The sequence below is a fragment of the Ascaphus truei genome, chromosome 15, assembly GCF_040206685.1.
Source record: "Ascaphus truei isolate aAscTru1 chromosome 15, aAscTru1.hap1, whole genome shotgun sequence".
In the NCBI taxonomy this organism is placed as follows: Eukaryota; Metazoa; Chordata; class Amphibia; order Anura; family Ascaphidae; genus Ascaphus; species Ascaphus truei.
In genome coordinates, this window is record NC_134497.1 from 18009231 (window position 1) to 18030870 (window position 21640).

The 21640-nt window shown below is 48.3% G+C and overlaps 1 protein-coding gene across 1 annotated transcript; it reads left to right on the forward strand.

Moving 5' to 3' along the window:
- Positions 1–472: 472 nt before the first annotated feature.
- LOC142466629 (uncharacterized) lies at positions 473–21301 on the forward strand. The gene is made up of 16 exons (XM_075571849.1): positions 473–588; positions 775–889; positions 1330–1411; positions 3707–3811; positions 5751–5876; positions 6279–6342; positions 7006–7066; positions 10031–10116; positions 11367–11516; positions 12853–12894; positions 14056–14205; positions 14593–14660; positions 15228–15282; positions 16540–16609; positions 20136–20212; positions 21023–21301. The coding sequence occupies exons 2-16, from the start codon at positions 790–792 to the stop codon at positions 21050–21052; spliced, it is 1266 nt and encodes a 421-aa protein (XP_075427964.1). The 5' UTR covers positions 473–588; positions 775–789; the 3' UTR covers positions 21053–21301.
- Positions 21302–21640: the final 339 nt, after the last annotated feature.

Consider the following 21640-nt stretch of genomic DNA (forward strand, 5'->3'; position numbering starts at 1 on the left):
CATTGTGACCTGACCCATTGGGGTCCTAATGATGTTAAAGAAGGGATCGCCCACATTTACCCACCCGTGAGTGGCGTGCAATGAGGTCTTTTTGCAGCATAGAAAACAAATGTTCATTACGTTATCCATTTGGGGGGTTACAAAATTCTTACGGTATTTTGAGTTTCATTTCTAAACATATATATTCCCAGGCTGGTATACATGGTCGTCACCATCATTTACATTTAACAACAGAAATTGAAAACCACCCAGAGTATCTGCACCAAAGTGGTTACATAATGGTTTACTCCAGCCCCCACCCACTCTCGTTACCGTTTCTGTGCCCGGAATGAGAGTACCCCAAGATATGGTAAACAAGAGAGTTGGCTCAGAAACCGTTCCCTAATTAAGTGTTCCAACCACTATTTGTATTGGACTATGCACAGATTGGTTGACAGCCCAGGAAATGTGGGACTCACTTGACATTTGAGGACATTTCCTTGATCGAGTCTATGTGTTAAGTATATAAGGACTGATCGGTTTGTATCAGTCTATCCAAAGCCAGCCAGAAGAATCCTACAGTACAGTCAGAGTTCTCTGTCAGCTGAGGTAAGAACTTGCTGTGTTGTTGACGTCAGCTCTATACAACGAAGACCAATTTTCAATGTACCAACTATTCATTTCCCTCGATCCCCAGACTTTACTCGGGCATGAGTTATACGTATGTTGTTGTGTTTGTGGGTTTCTGCACATTGTTGTTCCCCACCTCTCAGTCTTTAATGGTGTTGTATGCAGGTATCAGAAGCCAAGATGTTGAATCTGTGGATCCTGGTGAATCTTGGGTTCCTGGCATGTATGGCCCAACCATCATACATACCGTACTGTTCATCACCAGACCTATTGGTTCCACGTAAGTACAAAGTTCTCTTTCCAGGATAGATTTTCAGTGTCCTTCTTGTGGCTTCTCTTTCTTCATCGTGTTACTTTAAAGCTAACAAAGGCTCTCAAGTGTTAAACAATGATCCGATCCTTCCAGTGTGGCCGTTACCTGTATAATAAAGACACTCACTTCTACACAGGTCCAAAAGTGAAGGAAACACAGTATCTGGTATATTTAGGAAAGCTAGCCACATTGCATTATCCAGCCTTATGTACTTCTCTGAGCACAACTTACGCAGACGGTTTCTAGAGATTTTTGTACCAACGCTAGTTTTTTCCAAGACTGTGTGTACCTGTAGTCAGGCTAAAAGCAGAACTGGGAGTACGTAACTCCTGAGGTAGCAGTGAGGCCCATAGATATGCCTTCCTGGTAGCTGCAGCACTCATCTCAATAACTTTCCTCATTTTCAGCTATAACAGTGGGAATTAACAAATACAAAAGTTCAATCGGACCCCAGAAGGGAGACGCCCTAAGTGTCGGTGCGATTACCAAGTAAGTTGACCAGTCCCTTCTCGGTTAATGTAATAATGTTAACACGTTGATCGGTGGATGTTATCTGAGTGTTACAGTACATTTTACTGTGCAAAAAAAAAAACACAGCAGAAAAGTAATCTCATTGTTTTTCCTGCTATAAATCTCTTTTTCACTAGTTTTCCTCCAATTTTGGAGGTGGGAGAAGTTTGTAAGGAAACCGCCCCCCCTTCCCCCCCGTACACCATGCTGGTATAATCCCATCACTAAATTGCCACCACTCATTTGTTAGGATATATCCATCTTTCCAGCTCGGGTTCACGTGGTTCAGATACCCACAGCAGGGCCGGTGCAGTTTATTCTCTAAATGGTGTGACAATAATAAGACATTAGGAAGGGTTGTCCTAGTTCCATGGACGCCCTGAAAAGAAGCTGCAGATATTGTATCCACTATTTTATTTTAACAATCACTCCAGAAGGAGGAGTGGTCCAGTGGTACCGTGACCTGGAAGGGGGGGAGAAACGGGGGGTGGGGGGTGAAGCTGTGTGTCTTTAACAGTAAAAAAAACCATCATTGTCTTTAGAAAATTAGTTACATAGTTACATATGTGATTACATAGTTACATAGTAAGTTCCATAGGTAGTTAGTTCCATATTTACATCGTTACATAGTAGTTGAGGTTGAATAAAAGACTTTTGTCCATCAAGTTCACCCTATACTGTAAAATATTACAATATTGAATGTTCAGTCCCAATTTGAAAAGACGTTTGTCCCAATGGAGCATGTAAATGTTGAACCTACATGAGTGCCGTGTATACCTGAGAATGGCATATAACGGATATGCTCAGTGTAGCCAATTTATAAAGAAACGCTGCAGTTCTAAGATACTTTTTAACGGAACCACAAGAGGGTTGTATAGACAGTGTGTACTGATTGCAAAACCTCGCAGGTCTCTTCGTGGGTTTAGAAACTAAAAAGTGAAATAAAAAGATAGTTACTAGCCAGGAATACACGTTAAAAGGCTCTATATGAATAAAGCATGGTATAGATTCAGCAAATACCTGTCAGTGAGGTCTGTACCGTTCCATATAAAAATGGGTGTTTGAAAAAGATGTGATTCTAAATTTAATGAGGTTCCGAAAACCCAACAAGTCAGGTTTTCAAGATATCCCAGAGTTCAGTACAGGTGGTTCAGATAGTACATTGAGCCACCTGTGCGGAAGCAGGGACCGATTTAGCCACCTGTGCTGAAGCAGGGATATCATGAAAACCTGCCCTGTTGACAGGGCTTGAGGACTGGAGTTGAGCCCCCCCCAAGTTACACATTAAATGATGATAATCCTGATCAGGGCACTTTTGCAGTTTGATAAATACCCCCCGAGGCACTTTAGCAGTGTTGTGTCCCCAATGTTAGCAGTATCTCGGCTACTGGCTCAATGCACTTTTTATAAAACGTTCAGATAAATCCCCCTCCGTGATCGCTATCGAACTCTCTGGTCACAGAAACGCTGCGCATGCAACAGCCACGTGGCGTTTCTTGTATAGGGCTGACACTGTACACAGCGCTGTACATAGAATTCTGCAGGCACAAGGCGTCACTTCCCCGCACAGCTTACAATCTATGTTTGGCGCCTGAGGCACAGGGAGATACAGTGACTCACCCAAGGAGACCTTACTCACTGAGCCGTGTCATTTAATGTGCCAGCTCCATAAGACACGGCTCACCTTATTGCAAATTGATCCGTTCCCCTCCTATTAACTCTTTGGCAGCGAGGAGCTTGCAATGCTGTAGCAGTGAACAGGTTAATGTATCTTGGGTTATTTCAACATTTAGCAACTTGAAAGAAGCTTTATCTACCTAGGACTGGCCACGTGATCTCTCCCCCGCCACCCTCCTCAACCCAGCCCCAATCGCCCCAATAAACGTTACTTCCTTGACTATTAAAATGTTATTAGCTCAGCGGGCCATAAGCATAAATAAATGCATTTAGAAATAAGGGGATAATACCCGTGTTTCTAGTGCTACTTCCTATGTTTTATGATGAAACGTTATATTAAAATACCATGTTAGTGTCTATTTAATGAGATCCTCCCACAGAGCGCAAGAACCTCGGAAGGGAGACGGGTTCCGTGTCTCCTGTTCCCATGTTGTAAATAAACAGACAATTCATGTTTAGGGCGTCCACTTTCAGACCCTACAGGAAAAGAAAACCATTGAACTGATTATACAAATAACATTACACTCAATTCTAATTTGACTAACGACTTTGCGTTTCCCAGAATGATACCGTGTAATAATCTCTTTCATTTATCAGCATTGTTACCAAAACGGTCAACATAAAAACATTGACTATAACCCCCAAGCCCGGAGTCGCCCTCGACTTTGAAATTGAACTGGAAGTATATCTGGCATGTGATCAGTAAGTACATGTTCCAAACTGGGATGGGATCAGTATGTACATGTTCCAAACTGGGATGGGATCAGTAAGTACATGTTCCAAACTGGGATGGGATCAGTATGTACATGTTCCAAACTGGGATGGGATCAGTAAGTACATGTTCCAAACTGGAATGGGATCAGTAAGTACATGTTACAAACTGGGATGGGATCAGTATGTACATGTTACAACCTGGAATGGGATCAGTAAGTACATGTTCCAAACTGGAATGGGATCAGTAAGTACATGTTACAAACTGGGATGGGATCAGTATGTACATGTTACAAACTGGGATGGGATCAATAGTACATGTTCCAAACTGGGATGGGATCAGTAAATACATGTTCCAAACTGGGATGGGATCAGTATGTACATGTTCCAAACTGGGATGGGATCAGTAAGTACATGTTCCAAACTGGGATGGGATCAGTAAGGGCATGCTCCAAACTGGGATGGGATCAGTAAGGGCATGCTCCAAACTGGGATGGGATCAGTAAGGGCATGCTCCAAACTGGGATGGGACCAGTAAGGGCATGCTCCAAACTGGGATGGGATCAGTAAGGGCATGCTCCAAACTGGGATGGGATCAGTAAGTACATGTTCCAAACTGGGATGGGATCAGTAAGGGCATGCTCCAAACTGGGATGGGATCAGTAAGGGCATGCTCCAAACTGGGATGGGATCAGTAAGGGCATGCTCCAAACTGGGATGGGACCAGTAAGGGCATGCTCCAAACTGGGATGTTTTTTGATCTTTTTCTAAATGTTTCTGGATTATAAATCATTGTTCTGTAGCGAAACAGCTTTTCAGAAACACAGCGTAACAAGCTCACCATGTCACTCATAAATATGTATATTTGTGTCAATACATTCCAAGGTGTTAAAACACACAAAAATTGGTCATAAATTCCTTCTCAGAAGTACATCTTTTATCTGATGTAATATACATAAAAATGGGATTTATAGATGCACTACAGGCATACCCCGCATTAACGTACGCAATGGGACCGGAGCATGTATGTAAAGCGAAAATGTACTTAAAGTGAAGCACTACCTTTTCCACTTATCGATGCACGTACTGTACTGCAATCGTTATATACTTGCATAACTGATGTAAATAACGCATTTGTAACGGGCTCTATAGTCTCCCCGCTTGTGCACAGCTTCGGTACAGGTAGGGAGCCGGTATTGCTGTTCAGGACGTGCTGACAGGCGCATGCGTGAGCTGCTGTTTGCCTATTGGGCGATATGTCCTTACTCGCGAGTGTACTTAAAGTGAGTGTACTTAAAGTGAGTGTCCTTAAACCGGGGTATGCCTGTACGCATGTTCTTGTCATAGCTGCCCACTGTGTGGTAGGAATCAACCGCAGACTATAGAAAAGCCCCATTATATGAATGCTGACCCCACTACAAAACTTCTGTGAACTTTACCCTTTATCTGGGAAGAATTGACTATGGACTATACTTCCTTCTTCATTGTGTAAGAAATGTATATTTACAAATCTCCACCGGCCATGGTTGGATGATAAGAGTTTAACAGGTTTACAGTACCCTTTAGTCCATAGTCAATTCTCCCCAGATCATTCAGCCTGATAAACCTGAAATAGGTTATTCTATAGGTCTCAAAAGGAATAGCCCACAAATGACTGTACCCTATTGCTCCTACATGAGACCATGTTCAGGGAGATGCAGTGCCCAATTTCATTTGGTTTAGGTAGTTGGATTTGGATATCACTGTATGGCAGGATTTGAAAGAAAATACAATATATTAGGTAATCCCCGGTCAGAGCTGCTAAACCTTTGCAGCATTTCAGTGCTATTGTGACCACGTGTGAAGTCTCAAAAGGGCAGCAAGGCAATTAGGGGTAATGATGTCATGTATTTATTATCATTATACATCCGCCATTTGTATTTTCACCTAGAGTTCCAGATATTAAGGTAACAGTGGAAGTCCAAGAAGCTATCAAAGTGGGAACAAAAACTGGCTGCCTTATTCTGATCATGGAGAACCCGGACGACATTGCCGTTACAATTACGATATCGGGTCTGTAAGTACTTTTCTCACCAAACACTCACCTACCAAACCATTCATGTCCAAGTTTTAGGCAGAGATGAACTGAATAGTCAGACACTAAACAGGAAAGACAGGGAAAATGAAACCAACGGGAACGATGCTGACGACTGACACAAATTAAGGCACACATGGTGAACAAAGAAAAATACACAAGATTATATCCCTAAAGGGAGACTGTATTTTGAACAGATCCCACAGAAGAAGATTTGCTTTTGTAACATATTTATCTGTAAAAACTATTAATAAGTAACACATTCTTCCCATGACACTTAGCTCCTCTTATAGATTAAACATTTCAATTTTGGAAGGGCTTGTAGTACTCCGTGGAACAAGCATTCCTTGGTATGTATAATATATGTATATTTCCCTCTGTTAGTGGACTTCTTGACCCGTTAGCTGGCGAGCTGACGACACTACTCAACGGCGTCTTCCAAAACACGGTAAGTTTTAATTCCGAGAACTTGCAAGCACCTAGTAATTACATCTTCCCAGACACGTGTATATGTGCAGGGGCTGCCGCACCACAAGAGTGCCTGTTCAGTGGGTCATTTCCTGTTTCAATCAGACTTCAGATTTCTTGTCACGCGCTAAAATCAATTCCGTGTAATGATTGTAACATGGTTTTTTTTATAATTGCAAGCGCCTGTGCGTGTGTATTGTTGTAACATGATTGCACAAAGACACCACACACACAGGAATATAACAACACCTTCTCCTATGTGGTGACATATCTGGAGTACAGAAGGGCGATTTTATTTTTGCGGATCAGACATTTCCTTTGCGATTTTTGTATTATTTTTTTTTACACCGGTGATCCATCCGCGGATCCTGCAATCCTTCGGGTTGGATTCCTAAAATCCGCCAGCGGATTGCGGAATCCCGCAGATGGATCGTGGCAATCCGCCAGCGTGTTGTATCCGAATGGTGGTTTTGGGTTCGGATTGTGAATGGCAAACTCGGGGGGGAAAACAGGTTCACCTAAATCTAGTCTGGACATACAATTCTCCGCTGTGAATGGTGTTTTATTAAACGTTCCTGTTACCAGCCCGGGCGCGCGTCATTATAATGGAACATGTGCCATGGCGTTTGTTTTTCTGTTGCAGATTTACGGCGTCCTGCAGCAGGTGGTCACCGCCGTCAACGTGAATTTGGCAGCAATTCTAGGTACAAATCATTGCCTATATACAAATGCTTAAGGACTAACGTGACGTGTTTAAATGGTTACATCTGTGTGACTGCCACGTCATAACCGGACACCAAGACGTATTTTTAACATGTTAAAGTTGGTTTGTAAAGATGGAGGGGCTTGGGGTCGGTGCGGTGTCTTTTGTTCTTAAGATATTCCTGTGTCCGGCAAACTCTGCAGAGGCGCCAGGATAATGACAGAGTGGTGGTTTCAAAGAGATTGAAACACTTGGTTGACAAACAATTCCAAATTATGCTTCATTTCCACAGAAATAAAAGCAGCAGCATCTTTGCTATAAGCACCGCTACATTTGTTGAAGGAAAACAATTAGATTGTTCTGTATGAAATGTTGTTTCTGGGTCAGAACCAGGGATTCAAAGTGCATTTCAGGGATAACACCTAAATCACACAACCTCAATCTCTCATGCGGGAGTTGGGCTGGAGTTGTAATATTTTGAGAACTAGCTGTACCCGGTGTAACATACGCCGATCTAGCAGATCTTAAAGCTTATTAATGAAACATTACTCTTTGTTTTCATCCCTCCCTGTAATGCCTTGCTGTCTCTTGTCCTCTCTTCCCCACCTTACTCTCTTCTCCATCATACCCTTCTCCTCTCTGTACTTCCTCCTCCCCTCTTTCCACTCTCTGTCTTACTATGTCTGCTCCTGTCTGTGCACACTACACTCCCTCCTCGCCTACTTATCCCATCCTCTCCTTGCTGTCTTTTTGTCTCCTCCTCTCCCTGCTGTCTCTCATTTTCCTCCTCCTACTCACCTCACTGTCTCTCCTCTCTGTGCACTCCCTCTTGTCCCATGTGCCCACTACGCTCCATTCCCTCTCCTCTTCATCCATCAGTCTCCACCTCTCCTTGCTGTCTCTCTATGTCTACTCTCCTTGATGTCTCTCCTCTCTCTTTACACTCCCTCCTGCCGTATGTGCACAATGCTCTTAATTCCCTATATGTCATCCCTCCATTTCCTCCCCTCCATGCAGTCTAATCTCCTCTCCACACCTTGCTATCTCTCTCCATCTCCTGCTGTCTCTCTGTCTCCTCTCCTTGCTGTCTCTCCTTCTCCCTCTCCTCTGCCCCTACTTGCTGTCTGTCTTCATCCTCTCCTTGCTGTCTCTCCTCCTCTCCTTGCTGTCTTTCTTCCCCTCCTTGCTGTCTCTCCTCCTCCTCTCCTTGCTGCCTCTCCTCTCCTTGCTGTCTTTCTTCTCCTCTCCTTGCTGTCTCTCCTCCTCCCCTCCTTGCTGTCTGTCTCCTCCTCTCCTTGCTGTCTCTCCTGCTCCTCTCCTTGCTGTCTCTCCTCCTCTCCTTGCTGTCTCTCCTCCTCTCCTTGCTGTCTTTCTTCCCCTCCTTGCTGTCTCTCCTCCTCCTCTCCTTGCTGCCTCTCCTCTCCTTGCTGTCTGTCTTCTCCTCTCCTTGCTGTCTCTCCTCCTCCCCTCCTTGCTGTCTGTCTCCTCCTCTCCTTGCTGTCTCTCCTCCCCTCCTTGCTGTCTCTCCCCCTCCTCTCCTTGCTGCCTCTCCTCTCCTTGCTGTCTGCCTTCTCCTCTCATTGCTGTCTCTCCTCCTCCCCTCCTTGCTGTCTGTCTCCTCCTCTCCTTGCTGTCTCTCCTGCTCCTCTCCTTGCTGTCTCTCCTCCTCTCCTTGCTGTCTCTCCTCCTCTCCTTGCTGTCTTCCTCCCCTCCTTGCTGTCTCTCCTCCTCCTCTCCTTGCTGCCTCTCCTCTCCTTGCTGTCTGTCTTCTCCTCTCCTTGCTGTCTCTCCTCCTCCCCTCCTTGCTGTCTGTCTCCTCCTCTCCTTGCTGTCTCTCCTGCTCCTCTGCTTGCTGTCTCTCCTCCTCTCCTTGCTGTCTCTCCTCCTCTCCTTGCTGTCTTTCCTCCTCTCCTTGCTGTCTCTCCTCCTCCTCTCCTTGCTACCTCTCCTCTCCTTGCTGTCTGTCTTCTCCTCTCCTTGCTGTCTCTCCTCCTCCCCTCCTTGCTGTCTGTCTCCTCCTCTCCTTGCTGTCTCTCCTGCTCCTCTCTTTGCTGTCTCTCCTCCTCTCCTTGCTGTCTCTCCTCCTCTCCTTGCTGTCTCTCCTCCTCTCCTTGCTGTCTTTCCTCCCCTCCTTGCTGTATTTCCCCCCCTCCTTGCTGTCTATCCTCCTCTCCTTGCTGTCTTTCCTCCCCTCCTTGCTGTCTCTTCTCCTCTCCTTGCTGTCTCTCCTCCTCTCCTTGCTGTCTTTCCTCCCCTCCTTGCTGTCTCTTCTCCTCTCCTTGCTGTCTCTCCTCTCCTTGCTGTCTCTCCTCTCCTTGCTGTCTCTCCTCCCCTCCTTGCTGTCTTTCCTCCCCTCCTTCCTCCCCTCCTCGAGGAGGCATTCTGGTTGCTGCAGACATCCTTAGCTTATTGTTACATTGTTGCTTAGCAACCCTGTAACAGCTGAACCTTTGTATGGAAACACACCTAAGGCCAAGTCCCCGCTAGCGCTGAGCGGGCGGCGCTTGCGTCGGGGACTTGCATATATAAATATATGTAAGTCCCCGCTCACGCGGCGCGCGCAGCACTCGTGCGCGGGCACACATGCTCACATGCGCTTAGGTAAACAAAAACCTATACTTACCCGCGCGCTCAACTACCCGCAATGCCCCCCCCCCAACCCCCGCGTACAAGCAGGACACCCGGCACTCATGCTTGGAGCACTCTCCAAACATGAGCGCGCTCAGCGCTAGCGGGACTCAGCCTAAGCTATATATATAACACACACACATAGATACTCCTCAAAGTCTGAACCTACTGTAAACTGAACCAGGGCACAAGCCCCAAAAAAGCTGGAGAACACACGCATGGCCGCACCGCACACGTCACCCCTCGCCCACACGGACATCTTCATGCTCTCACACCCGTCGCTCAATCTGTTCAGGTGCACCTCTTCTTAACTTGCCGACTCTCTCTTACTTTGCAGTGAATCTCCCTATCGGTGAAAATGGCCTGATCAGTTACTCTGTCCTGTCGGTGGACCTGACGACGACCATTAATTTAGTACTAGAGGTAAGTTTGTTACGTGTCCTTGCTTCAACCAGAAATGGGTTATTTTCCGGTCCCTAATTGGGAAGCAGTGCCACGTTACCATTGTTTATCTTTCTTTCTCCGTTACACCCGTTTCAGGGTATGAGTTAGTGGCTTGCCCCGAGAGACTTCACGGCTCTCCATGTTTGGTGTGAGGGAAGAATTGGCACCCTTGCCTAGCAGGCAGCAGTACCAGTTTCTAATTTTACTACACATGGGTCTCTTTATTACAGACAGTGGAGAAAATGTGCGGAAATGTAGCGTCGTCACACTGCGCCATTTTGTGCTCCCGCATGGTAACAAAGTTTAACCAAGTAGACTAATAGCCAGAGGTTTACTCCACATCAGACCTAGCGGGAGACGTGGCACACAGAGATGGAGATTGATGTCCACCCTTCTTTATATGACTTAGTGCCGGGGTTCTCAAGACTGCCCGCCCCTAATGGTTGGGTTTTCAGGATATCCCTGCTTCAGCACAGGGGGCTCAATCAGTGGCTCAGTCGAAGACTGTGTTGAAGCACAGATATCCCTAACACCTGGCCTGTTGGTGGCCCTTGAGAACGAGAGTGGGGCACCCCTGCCTTAGATCGGTCCCCTCACCGACTCCCCAAATGGCAAAGTTGAGTAGAGCAGCTTGACCGGTTGGCACAGAGAGGTGACCACGCCTCTCCCTGCATCCGTGGAAGCGAGAGCCCGTTTGGTGGTCTGCGTCCTGCCGCCAGCATGCGAGATGACGCAACCCCAACGGTGCCAGCCTTTCTTCCCAGGGAGCACCTCTACATCTGGCAAGAATGGGAGGAAACACTGGGGGGGGGGGGGTGCAAGATGGGTGGGGGTGCAGGACTTATAACAGCTTGAAGGGGCGAGGGTGCTGGTCATGGCAGTAGAGCTGCACCTCAAATTCTGATGTATGCAAGGGGATAACGGGGAAGGGCAGGGTGGCAGACCTGGCTGAGGCGTGTGAAGGTCTGCTTGAGTCTGCGTATGTCTGTGTGTGTGTGTGTGTCTGAATCTGAGTGTGTCTGCGTGTCTGTTTCTGTGTGTGTGTGTGTGTGTGTGTGTGTGTGTGTGTGTGTGTGTGTGTGTGTGTGTGTGTGTGTGTGTGTGTGTGTGTGTGTCTGTGTGTCTGTGTGTCTGTGTGTCTGCAGCTGCTGAGTAATGGTTTCATTTGTAAAAGACAGATTTCACAATGTTCAAAAAGATCATTTTTTGTGCTTTTATATATTTTCTAGCTTGTTCTCACAGTAGCAGGAACCGTTCGGGACACAAGTTGCCCCAAAATACCATCTCTACCACTGAATGTCGGACAGCTGTTGAATTATGGAGTTACTGATTGCCTTTTAAATTCTGTTCTTAAAATAGTAAAGATTCCAACATCAATAGTAAGTAATAAAGTCTGTGTTATACGTGCGCCCACTGACAATTACTCGTTACCAGCAATCTAAGGCCCATATTCACTAAACAGTGCTAAGTTTCAGCATCCATTCATACCCTATGTTGGGTCTGTGCCTACGTGAATAACCTTCAATGTTATGAATAACTTTCCTTTTGCGTGTGCTGCTTTTATATAAAACTAAAAGGTTAAACTCCCCAACAATTTAACTGCAAAATGTGTTTGTTATCTGGGATGTGTATGCGCGCTTTGTACTGATGGCTACTGCATGGTGAAACGCGTGTGCACACTTTGTACTGACAGCTGCTGCATGGTGAAATGCGTGTGCACGTTTTGTACTAAAGGCTACTGCATGGTGAAACGCATGTAGACACTTCGTACTGTGACCGCTCTCCTTCATTGTGAAACGCGTTTGCACGCTTTGTACTGTGACCACTCCATTGTGAAATGCGTGTGTAAGCTTTGTACTGTGACGGCTCTCCTTCATGGTGAAAAGCGTGTGCGCGCTTTGTACTGTGACCACTCTCCTTCATGGTGAAACGCGTGTGCACTTGTTAAAAAATGTACGAGAACCCGCACAACCTGCACTCGTACACTTCTCTGCTGTGCAATCGTTTGAGTGTAAAATGTGTTTATTCAAAAGCAGCAAAAAAAATCAGAAAAACTGGAATTTACCACATTTCAGACATCTGTCGATTCTCTTCTCTGCTTATCTTGCTGCATACAGTTCTAGATTCGGGGTTGTCTTACATTCTCTTCTCTGCTTATCTTGTTGCATTCAGTTCTAGATTTGGGGTTCTCTTAGATTCTCCTCTCTGCTTATCTTGCTGCATTCAGTTCTAGATTAGGGGTTATTTTACTTTCTCCTCTCTGCTTATCTTGCTACGTTCAGTTCTAGATTCAGAGTTCTCTTAGATTCCCTTCTCTGCTTATCTTGCTGCATTAAGTTCTTGATGGGAGGTTCTCTTAGATTCTCTTCTCTGCTTATCTTGCTGCATTCAGTTCTAGATTTGGGTTCTCTTACATTCTCCTCTCTGATTATATTGCTGTATTCAGTTCTAGATTCGGGGTTCTCTTAGATTCTCTTCTCTGCTTATCTTGCTGCATTCAGTTCTAGATTTGGGATTCTTTTGCACATTGGCAGAGCGAGTTTCTTGTTCCTCATGCTTTGAAAAATGTTCCAAAATGGCATCAATTTGACGGCCGCACAAACCGGGAGAGTTCCCCATGAGTGGGACGGGATATCACGTGCCAGTTGGAGAATATCACGGTGCCCGTTAATGTTGTTACTACCGGGTAATGATTTCTTGTTGCTTTCCCCACAGCTCGACCTATCCACACTCAAACTCATAGAAATTTTCCCTGGGGTAAGTGAATTTTATTAAACATTCTATGACTCGGGATGTGCTAAGCAGCAATGGCGTGTATCACACACTAACGCAGCGTTAACAGCCACAATGCCGAGTATAACGCAGCGTTAACAGCCACAATGCAGAGTATCACACACCAATGCAGCGTTAACAGTCACAATGCAGAGTATCACACACTAGCACAGTGTTGACTGTCATTATGCAGAGTATCACACACCAATGCATCGTCAACAGTCACAATGCAGAGTATCACACACCAACGCAGTCACGCAGTCACAATGCCGAGTATCACACACCAACACAGCGGTGACAGTCATTATGCAGAGTATCACACACCAACGCAGCGTTAACAGTCACAATGCAGAGTATCACACACCAACGCAGCGTTAACAGTCACAATGCAGAGTATCACACACCAACGCAGTGTTAACAGTCACAATGCCGAGTATCACACACCAACGCAGCGCTAACAGTCACAATGCAGAGTATCACACACCAACGCGACAATATTCCAAAATATTTAATTGGCCCATTTCAATGGAAAAGAATCTTCCCAAGTATGTTTTGTCGGTCTAAGGCAGTTGTGGTGGCTAACTTCCTTTTTTAAGGGCCACCAACAGGTCAGGTTATCAGGATATCCCTGCATCAGCACAGGTGGGTCAATCAGCGGCTCAGTCTTCGATATATATCAGGAATATCCTGAAAACCTGACCTGTTGGTGGCCCTAGAAGCCTGGAGTTGCCCCCTTTGTCTATGGGCGAAGCTTCTGACTTTGTAAAGCGCATCACAAGATCTGAGAATTTTGACAAAGTCCGTCATTAAATCAATGTCATTTTTAACCGACTGAGCCACCTGTGCTGACGCTGGGATAGCCTGAAAACCTGACCTGTTGGGGGAAGGGGGAGGGGCGGCAAAAGAAATACCAGTTCAACATCCTTCGATTTTTTTTCCGCTCAGGGAGCATTTGTGTTAGTGTCAGGATATCCAAATGGCCGCCCCTTTTCTTTAGCGACAGTTGAATGAAAGGTCACAATATTGTGCCCAATCTGTATATTTTAGGTGATTTAATAATATTATTATTATTATATTATACAGAGCTTATAAGAAATGCCGGCATGACCTCAGGACGATTCACGTTTCTGTGTCTGTTTTCCGTAGTTACTCGATGTTGCTGTAGGAGACGTCCTGAAGGTGGAAATTAACGCCAAAAATCCTGTGATAAAAACAATAGCTGGATCAGCGTCAGTGACCATTACCTTGAACGTGGTCATAAGCAGCGAATCCGACACGTTGATTGAATTAGATGTTGTAAGTATAAAAACGGGCTGCGGGGTACCGGGGACCCGGACAATATGGTTACGCGAGGAAGGGGAGGGGGGTTGAAGTTGGAATTTCTGCGGCTGGGATCGACCCCAGAGGTTTGGATGAGGGCCAAACGTGTCCGTTCCACCACGGGGCACAGGACACCAGGTGTGACTCTGCCCGGCCTGAAAAACATTGATTCCATCACATCCACGGCTGCGCCGATCCACGTCTTCTGGTTGTATCATTAGAGGGCCCCTAAGACACGACGATTCAGTTGGGGGTCTCTTGCCACAGACGGCATGATGGGTTTTCATCTCAGGAAAACGTTAACAAACCCCCCCCCCCCAAAAAAAAAAAGAAATACTATTAACTTTATTTGGTTTATTGTAGACCGTGGATTTAGTTGCGACCCATAACATCATTGGAGGCAACTTGGAACTTGAGCTGTGTCTAAACAGGTAATATAATTTATAGGAATATTGGGAATATGTAGATAAGAGAACCTGGGTATACTTTATTAATAGGAGAAACAAAAATGTTACCCATAAAACAGCACAGGTCACAGATGGATACTTACAGCTGCTAGGAAGCAGAAAGTAGCAATGCCTCCTACTCTGTTATACTACTCATTGGCTTTTTCGAAGACCAAGCTACATTCAGTTCCGGGGGTTTCCCCTCCTCCCTCCTCCTCCTCCCCCCCCTCCATTAATCCCCCACTCCCCCCTAATCCCCCCTACCAACCCCTCTCAGTTCCCGAGATAATTACCTGTGAAGTTCCCGGCCAAATATGGGGCACACAGGAAGTGGCCACATCCTCAGTTACAGCTTCCTATTGGTCAGTCATTTCAATCCCTTTAAAAAAGATGTCTTTCCAGCCAATGGGCTCTAAAGTGGTCTTATAGAATAGCATAGCTTAGTCACTATGGGCAACAATGTGCTCAGTGCTAGAGGTGAGAGTTACTGTATGCCTTCACAAAAATGTATTTATTCTAGTAACTATTTACATGTTAAATTATTATTTGTAGTGAAATTGAAGTTGAAATAACTGTGGTCACCACACACCAACAGTGCGGCTGCGCAGTAAGTATTCACACTGTAAATACACACGACTGTAACTCTGTGACATTATATGCCACTGAACTCCGTGACAGTGTAAATACATGCCAGTGTAACTCTGTGACATTATACGGCCACTGAACTCCGTGACAGTGTAAATACACGCCAGTATAACTCTGTGACAGTGTAAATACACGCTAGTATAACTCTGTGACAGTGTAAATACACGCCAGTGTAACTCTGTTTCAGCTTAAATACACGCCAGTATAACTCTGTGACAGTGTAAATACACGCCAGTATAACTCTGTGACAGTGTAAATACACGCCAGTATAACTCCGTGACAGTGTAAATACACGCCAGTATAACTCTGTGACAGTGTAAATACACGCCAGTATAACTCTGTGACAGTGTAAATACACGCCAGTGTAACTCTGTTTCAGCTTAAATACACGCCAGTATAACTCTGTGACAGTGTAAATACATGCCAGTGTAACTCTGTGACAGTGTAAATACACGCCAGTGTAACTCTGTGACAGTGTAAATACACGCCACTGAACTCCGTGACAGTGTAAATACACGCCAGTGTAACTCTGTGACAGTGTAAATACACGCCAGTGTAACTCTGTGACAGTGTAAATACATGCAACTGTAATGCCAAGTAATTACAAGTCTCGATTTCTCTCACACTGCCGGGACAGAAGGAGTGAGTGTTTTCCAGAACTATTCTAGTTCTTTAGGGTAATTATATTGGGATAAAATGTATCGGAGTCTCTGAAGCAGCTTGTGTAAATCTCAGCGAGACCCTTTTAAGAACATCAATCAAATATACCCTCAAATGATCTACACAAAATGAAACCTTTTTGCCTTCAGGAGCAAGACATCTCTCTATGTCACTGAAAATAATGAGAAGGCCAAGAGACTTTGAGAGTCATTATTAGCCATTAAACGCCCCCGCTGCCCCGACTCACACTTAGGCCGAGAAGGGAATTGTGAAGTTTAAGAACCAGATCTCATAGGGAGAAGTAAAGTATCTCAACATATTTCTTATAAGCCCAGTATCATCAATGACAGCATACATCCAAGATGGCCGCCTCACAACACGCTAAGGATATTCCCATGGTTTTATTGAATTGGATTACATATTATGTAGCTCCAAGAACGTACAGTACGTGTGTTTCATTTCCTTAAATGAGTGGGATACACGGTGTAAACAAGCATCTGGATTACACAACGCTTTGATTAAACTAAAAAATGCTTTGTTTTCGTTCTGAAACATTTAGAACGCAGCCACCGAAGTCAAGCAGACGGTGATCGATCTACTCAACTTGTACCTGAACGTATGCCTAAAAGGTGAGTACAGATATTTACTAACCCACTGTGTCATATCGCTGAAGTGTTTCTTGGGTGGGCACGGATAATGAGAAACCTTCGATCTTTCCCCGAGCACTTCTGTGGGTATTTCCATTCGATCGCCACCTCCGGCATGCATATGCATTAGCACCAACGCGCTGTAGAACTGGGGCGATATATATATATATATCTACTATATATTTCTCAAAGTGTCCTATGTGTCGTTGTCTGTCTGTCTGTATGTGTCTCCCTGTGTCCCTCCCTGTGTCCCTAGCGGCAATCAGATTGGACCTTGGGCCAGGCCAATGAGATTGCTCCCTTGGGCCGCCCGCCCCGCACACACACACACTTCCTCTCCCCGGGTCTCCCTCTTTCCCGTGCTTTTTCCTCCCCTCCCCCCCCCCCGCCGCTACAGTCAGTGGGGGAGCGGAGCGAGCGCCCGGGATACAGCGAGGGACTCTCACCTCACCACCCATAGGCCACTCCCTTACCCGGCACTCTCCCTCACCCCCCCACCCGCTCACCCCCCCCCCCACACACACACACACACACACAGAGAGCACGTGGCTCTCCCCTCACAGAGGTTGCTCCCTCACCTGGCGCTCTCCTTCACCCCCCACCCGCTCACCCCCCCTCCCCACCCGACCTGCTCACCCCCCCATCCCCCCCACACACACACAGAGTGCGCTCTCTGCGGCATCTCCCCGTCCCAGAGGCCTCTCCTCCGGCTGTCTCCGCCTCTCCTCCGGCTGTCTCCGCCTCTCCCCGTGAGAGGCACAGCACCTCCTCACCGGAGCGTCTCAGCCTCTCCGCGGAGGACCCGAAGGGGGAGTAGGAGGGCGGCCGGGACCCGGAGGAACAGGAGCGCGGCCGTGTGCAAGGTGAGTAAACTTATTTACCGCGTCCCTGACTCCCCCCGCACTTTGCCCTCCCTGCCCTCCCTCCCCCTGCCCTTTGACCCCCCTTGCCCTCCCTCCCCCTGCCCTTTGCCCCCCCTGCCCCCTGCCCTTAGACCCCCTGCCCTCCCTCCCCCTGTCCTTTGCCCGCCCTGCCCTCCCTCCCCCTGCCCTTTGACCCCCCTTGCCCTCCCTCCCCCTGCCCTTTGCCCCCCCTGCCCTCTGCCCCTCCTGCCCTCCCTCCCCTCTGCCCCCCTGTCCTCCCTTCCCTCTGCCCTCCCTCTCCTCCGCCCCCTGCCCTTAGCCCCCCCTGCCCTCCCTCCCCGTCCTTTGCCCGCCCTCCCCCTGCCCTTTGACCCCCCTTGCCCTCCCTCCCCCTGCCCTTTGCCCCCCCTGCCCTCTCTCCCCTCTGCCCCTCCTGCCCTACCTCCCCTCTGCCCCCCTGTCCTCCCTCCCCTCTGCCCCCCCTGCCCTCCCTCTCCCTGCCCTTTGGCCCCCCCGCCCCTCCCTGCCCTTTGGCCCTCCCGACCCTCCCTGCCCTTTGGCCCCCCCGGCCGTCCCTGCCCTTTGGCCCCTCTGCCTCTCCCTGCCCTTTGGCCCCCCCCGCCCCTCCCTTTGGCACCCCTGCCCCTCCCTGTCCTTTGGCCCCCCCGCCCCTCCCTGCCCTTTGGCCCCCCCACCCCTCCCTGTCCTTTGGCCCCCCCACCCCTCCCTGCCCTTTGGCCCCCCCACCCCTCCCTGCCCTTTGGCCCCCCACCCCTCCCTGCCCTTTGCCCCCCCTGCCCTCTTGCCCCCCTCCCTCCCCTTAGCCCCCCCTGCCCTCTTGCCCCTCCCTGCCCTTAGCCCCCCACCCCTCCCTGCCCTTAGCCCCCCAAACCTCCCTGCCCTTAGCCCCCCCGCCGCTCCTGCCCTTAGCCACCCAGCCCCTCCCTGCCCTTTGGCCCCCCTGCCCCTCCCTGCCCTTTGGCCCCCCTGCCCCTCCCTGCCCTTTGGCCCCCTGCCCCTCCCTGCCCTTTGCCCCCCCCCCGCCCCTCCCTGCCCTTTCCCCCCCCCCCACCCCTCCCTGCCCTTTCCCCCCCCCCCACCCCTCCCTGCCCTTTTCCCCCCCCCCACCCCTCCCTGCCCTTTTCCCCCCCAGCTCTTTGCCCCCTCCCTCCCAGCCCTCTTGCCCCCCTCCCTCCCTCCCTGCCCTCTTGCCCCTCCCTGCCCTTAGCCCCCCCGACCCTCCCTGCCCTTAGCCCCCCCGACCCTCCCTGCCCTTAGCCACCCCACCCCTCCCTGCCCTTTGGCCCCCCTGCCCCTCCCTGCCCTTTGGCCCACACGCCCCTCCCTGCCCTTTGCCCCCCCCACCCCCCCTGCCCTTTGCCCCCCCGCCCTTTGCCCCCCGCCACCCCTCCCTGCCATTTTCCCCCCTCCGCCCCTCCCTGCCCTTTACCCCCCCCCACCCCTCTCTGCCCTTTTCCCCCCCGCCCCTCTCTGCCCTTTGCCCCCCATGCCCTTTGCCCCCCTGCCCTTTGCCCTCCCCGCCCCTTGACCCCCCCGCCCTTCCACGCCCCTCCCCCCTGCCCCTCCACGCCCCTCCCCCCCTGCCCTTCCACTCCATGCCCCCTGTCCTTCCACGCCCGGGCAACGCCCAACGCCGGGTATATCAGCTAGTATATATATTTTCCACCGCGATCAATTCCTATGGTAGAGTATGTACGGAAGTGCAGCACAAAACCAGATGATAATATATGCAGATAAATTTGAGAAGCACGCGCACGATATTAGGAGGAGGCGTGTGTATGAGGAACTCCTGTATAATGTGGATTTATTCAGACACTACTTGCAAATAATCAGTTTGCATCTGTGACCACAAGTCCAGGGACACATGAGTGTCTCTTTAATAACATACTAGGGTCAGAGTTATTTATAGGTAGGAATTCCTCCTTCCCATTACCCCCTCGCCCAGAGAAAACCTGGGGTCTCTGCACCCGAACATTGGATTATTTAATCACCGGGGAGCCCCTGGTTTCGGAGATACTTACTGCCAAGGTTCCCACCGATTGCATCTCATCCAGGGGGAAACAAAATGGAGGGAAAATCTCCCGCGTTACGATCGGCAGCGGCTTCCGATTGGCCGGCGTGACGCAGGGATTTTAATACCAGGGACTAACCAGTGGCACCTTTCTCAGTATATATCTCGGGATCCAGGGGGTCCCCGTAGCTGAAAATAACGGTTTTAGACCCCCACTCCGGAGACCCCCTGCTTCCCACCCATGTAAGCAGGTGGTGGATTAGAGGAACAGCCTAGTCTGGCGCAGACCTTCACGGTCTCGCCATGCGCCTGCCACCATATTCTCCATGTCACGTGCGACAAATAAACCCCCATGTGTGAGCGGCACAACCTGTCCTCGTAGTAACAGAGCGCTGTCCAACGGTTCATGCCGTATCGAAAGGTAAATCGCCGTGTTGTACCGCGTGTAGTCCGGCCGCTACCTTGCAAAGCTCAACACTGGCCAAGGAAACCCTACGGGGTAACTCCACCCTACCTCTAATACCCTCGCTGCCTCCCACCATTAACAAAGTAATTTTCACCAAGTTACTGCCTTCTAAGCACTCACTGATGTGATTAATGCCTTGTCTTGCAGTCCCCACTATATCTTTACCAGTACCAATTCCGGTACCAATTCCAACGACACCAATACCACCATGCCAACAAGTCGAGGTGAGCACGTCCAAATTGATCCCATCCCTAAGAACGTTTATAAAACCTTTACAATGCACCGATACTCATCAACGAACCTCAAGGAAGTTATTTTACAGCCTCGATGTGTTACCCAAGTAATGTGTCATTGGTATCAACAGTGCAGAAGTGGGAGGCTATAACAAATATATGTGAGGGTTACAGTGGGCATTGGGTCACTATGTTGGGTATACAGAATATATATATATATATATATATATATATATATGCACAGGATTAAGCCCCATGGGCGGGCTTCACTAAGCGCTGAGGTCTGAAATGGCAGTTAATACAAAATCAGGGGGCGATCCCCCTATCCAGTGAGAATAAAGGTTTGGATGTTTATTAGATCATGGGGAAAAAAAATATGTTAGGCAAGCACATGTTATACATATGTTAGGCACATGTTATACATATGTTAGGCACATGTTATACATATGTTAGGCACATGTTATACATATGTTAGGCACATGTTATTAAATCACTTTTCTAGCAGAAATCCGTAGTGCCTAGGTCTTTCCTTACATACATGCTATTGGGGGTACATGCTATTGGGGGTACCACGCAGAGATTCCTGGACCAGGAGCACTGGTATTTGTATTGTTTTGATTTCTTTTGGGGAGTGCAGCATTATCCTTCACATTTGTAGGCAAACGTCAGGCCATTTTCTTTCTTCGAGCTTCAATCTCATGCCCGCTTTGGTAAATAGCCTTGTGAATATTGTGTTCTGCCGCAGTGACGCGTCACCCTCACAAACCGCCAGAAAGTAACCGTTTCTCCGTCTCTCGTCAGGCATCTTGCTCTTGTGCCATTCCAAAGTGAAGCCTGGCCTCCCAGCCCCGCGAGGTAAACGCCTTCCACGCAGAAGAGCGTTGAGTTCTTCACATCCTTTCCTTATCTTTTGAATCAAACGCTGCTTCTTCCGCTCGCACACAACCTGGTTTGTGGTTAAAGAATTGAAACATCGCTGTGCGCCTTCAAAGCAAGACGCCCTATGTAACGCCTGGCGCTTTGTGTCGCTGTGTACGCACAGTGTAACCTGCACAATAAATGATTGAATTTTCTCTGCAATTTTGTTTGTTATCTTTTATAGAAAATGGTTTTGACACATTCTCCACTTTCCCCAGTTCATAGCTGCGTGTAAAACCTCGGCAAACTGCCGGTGAAGTGAATGTAGTGTTAGGGCAGAAATCCCAGCCAAATGACATACTCCATATGCATTATTTGTGGGCCAATCATGTCATGTTACTGTGTACACGACAGCTTGAGATGCATACAGCATATGCCCTGGGATATCTCTAGCCTGCCCATGCCCTGGGACATCGCTAGCCTGCCTATGCCCTGGGATATCTCTAGCCAAACCATTGTGACAGGAGGGGGTAACCAGGCTCTATAATAAAGGTCAAGCCC

Bases quoted from the DNA above. Each gene is read 5' to 3' on its own strand.
- LOC142466629 (XM_075571849.1), top strand. From the start codon at position 790: ATGTTGAATCTGTGGATCCTGGTGAATCTTGGGTTCCTGGCATGTATG. The intron at 10,117-11,366 runs GTAAGTTTGTTA...TATATTTTCTAG, and splicing joins CCATTAATTTAGTACTAGAG to CTTGTTCTCACAGTAGCAGG. The intron at 16,610-20,135 runs GTGAGTACAGAT...CTTGTCTTGCAG, and splicing joins CCTGAACGTATGCCTAAAAG to TCCCCACTATATCTTTACCA.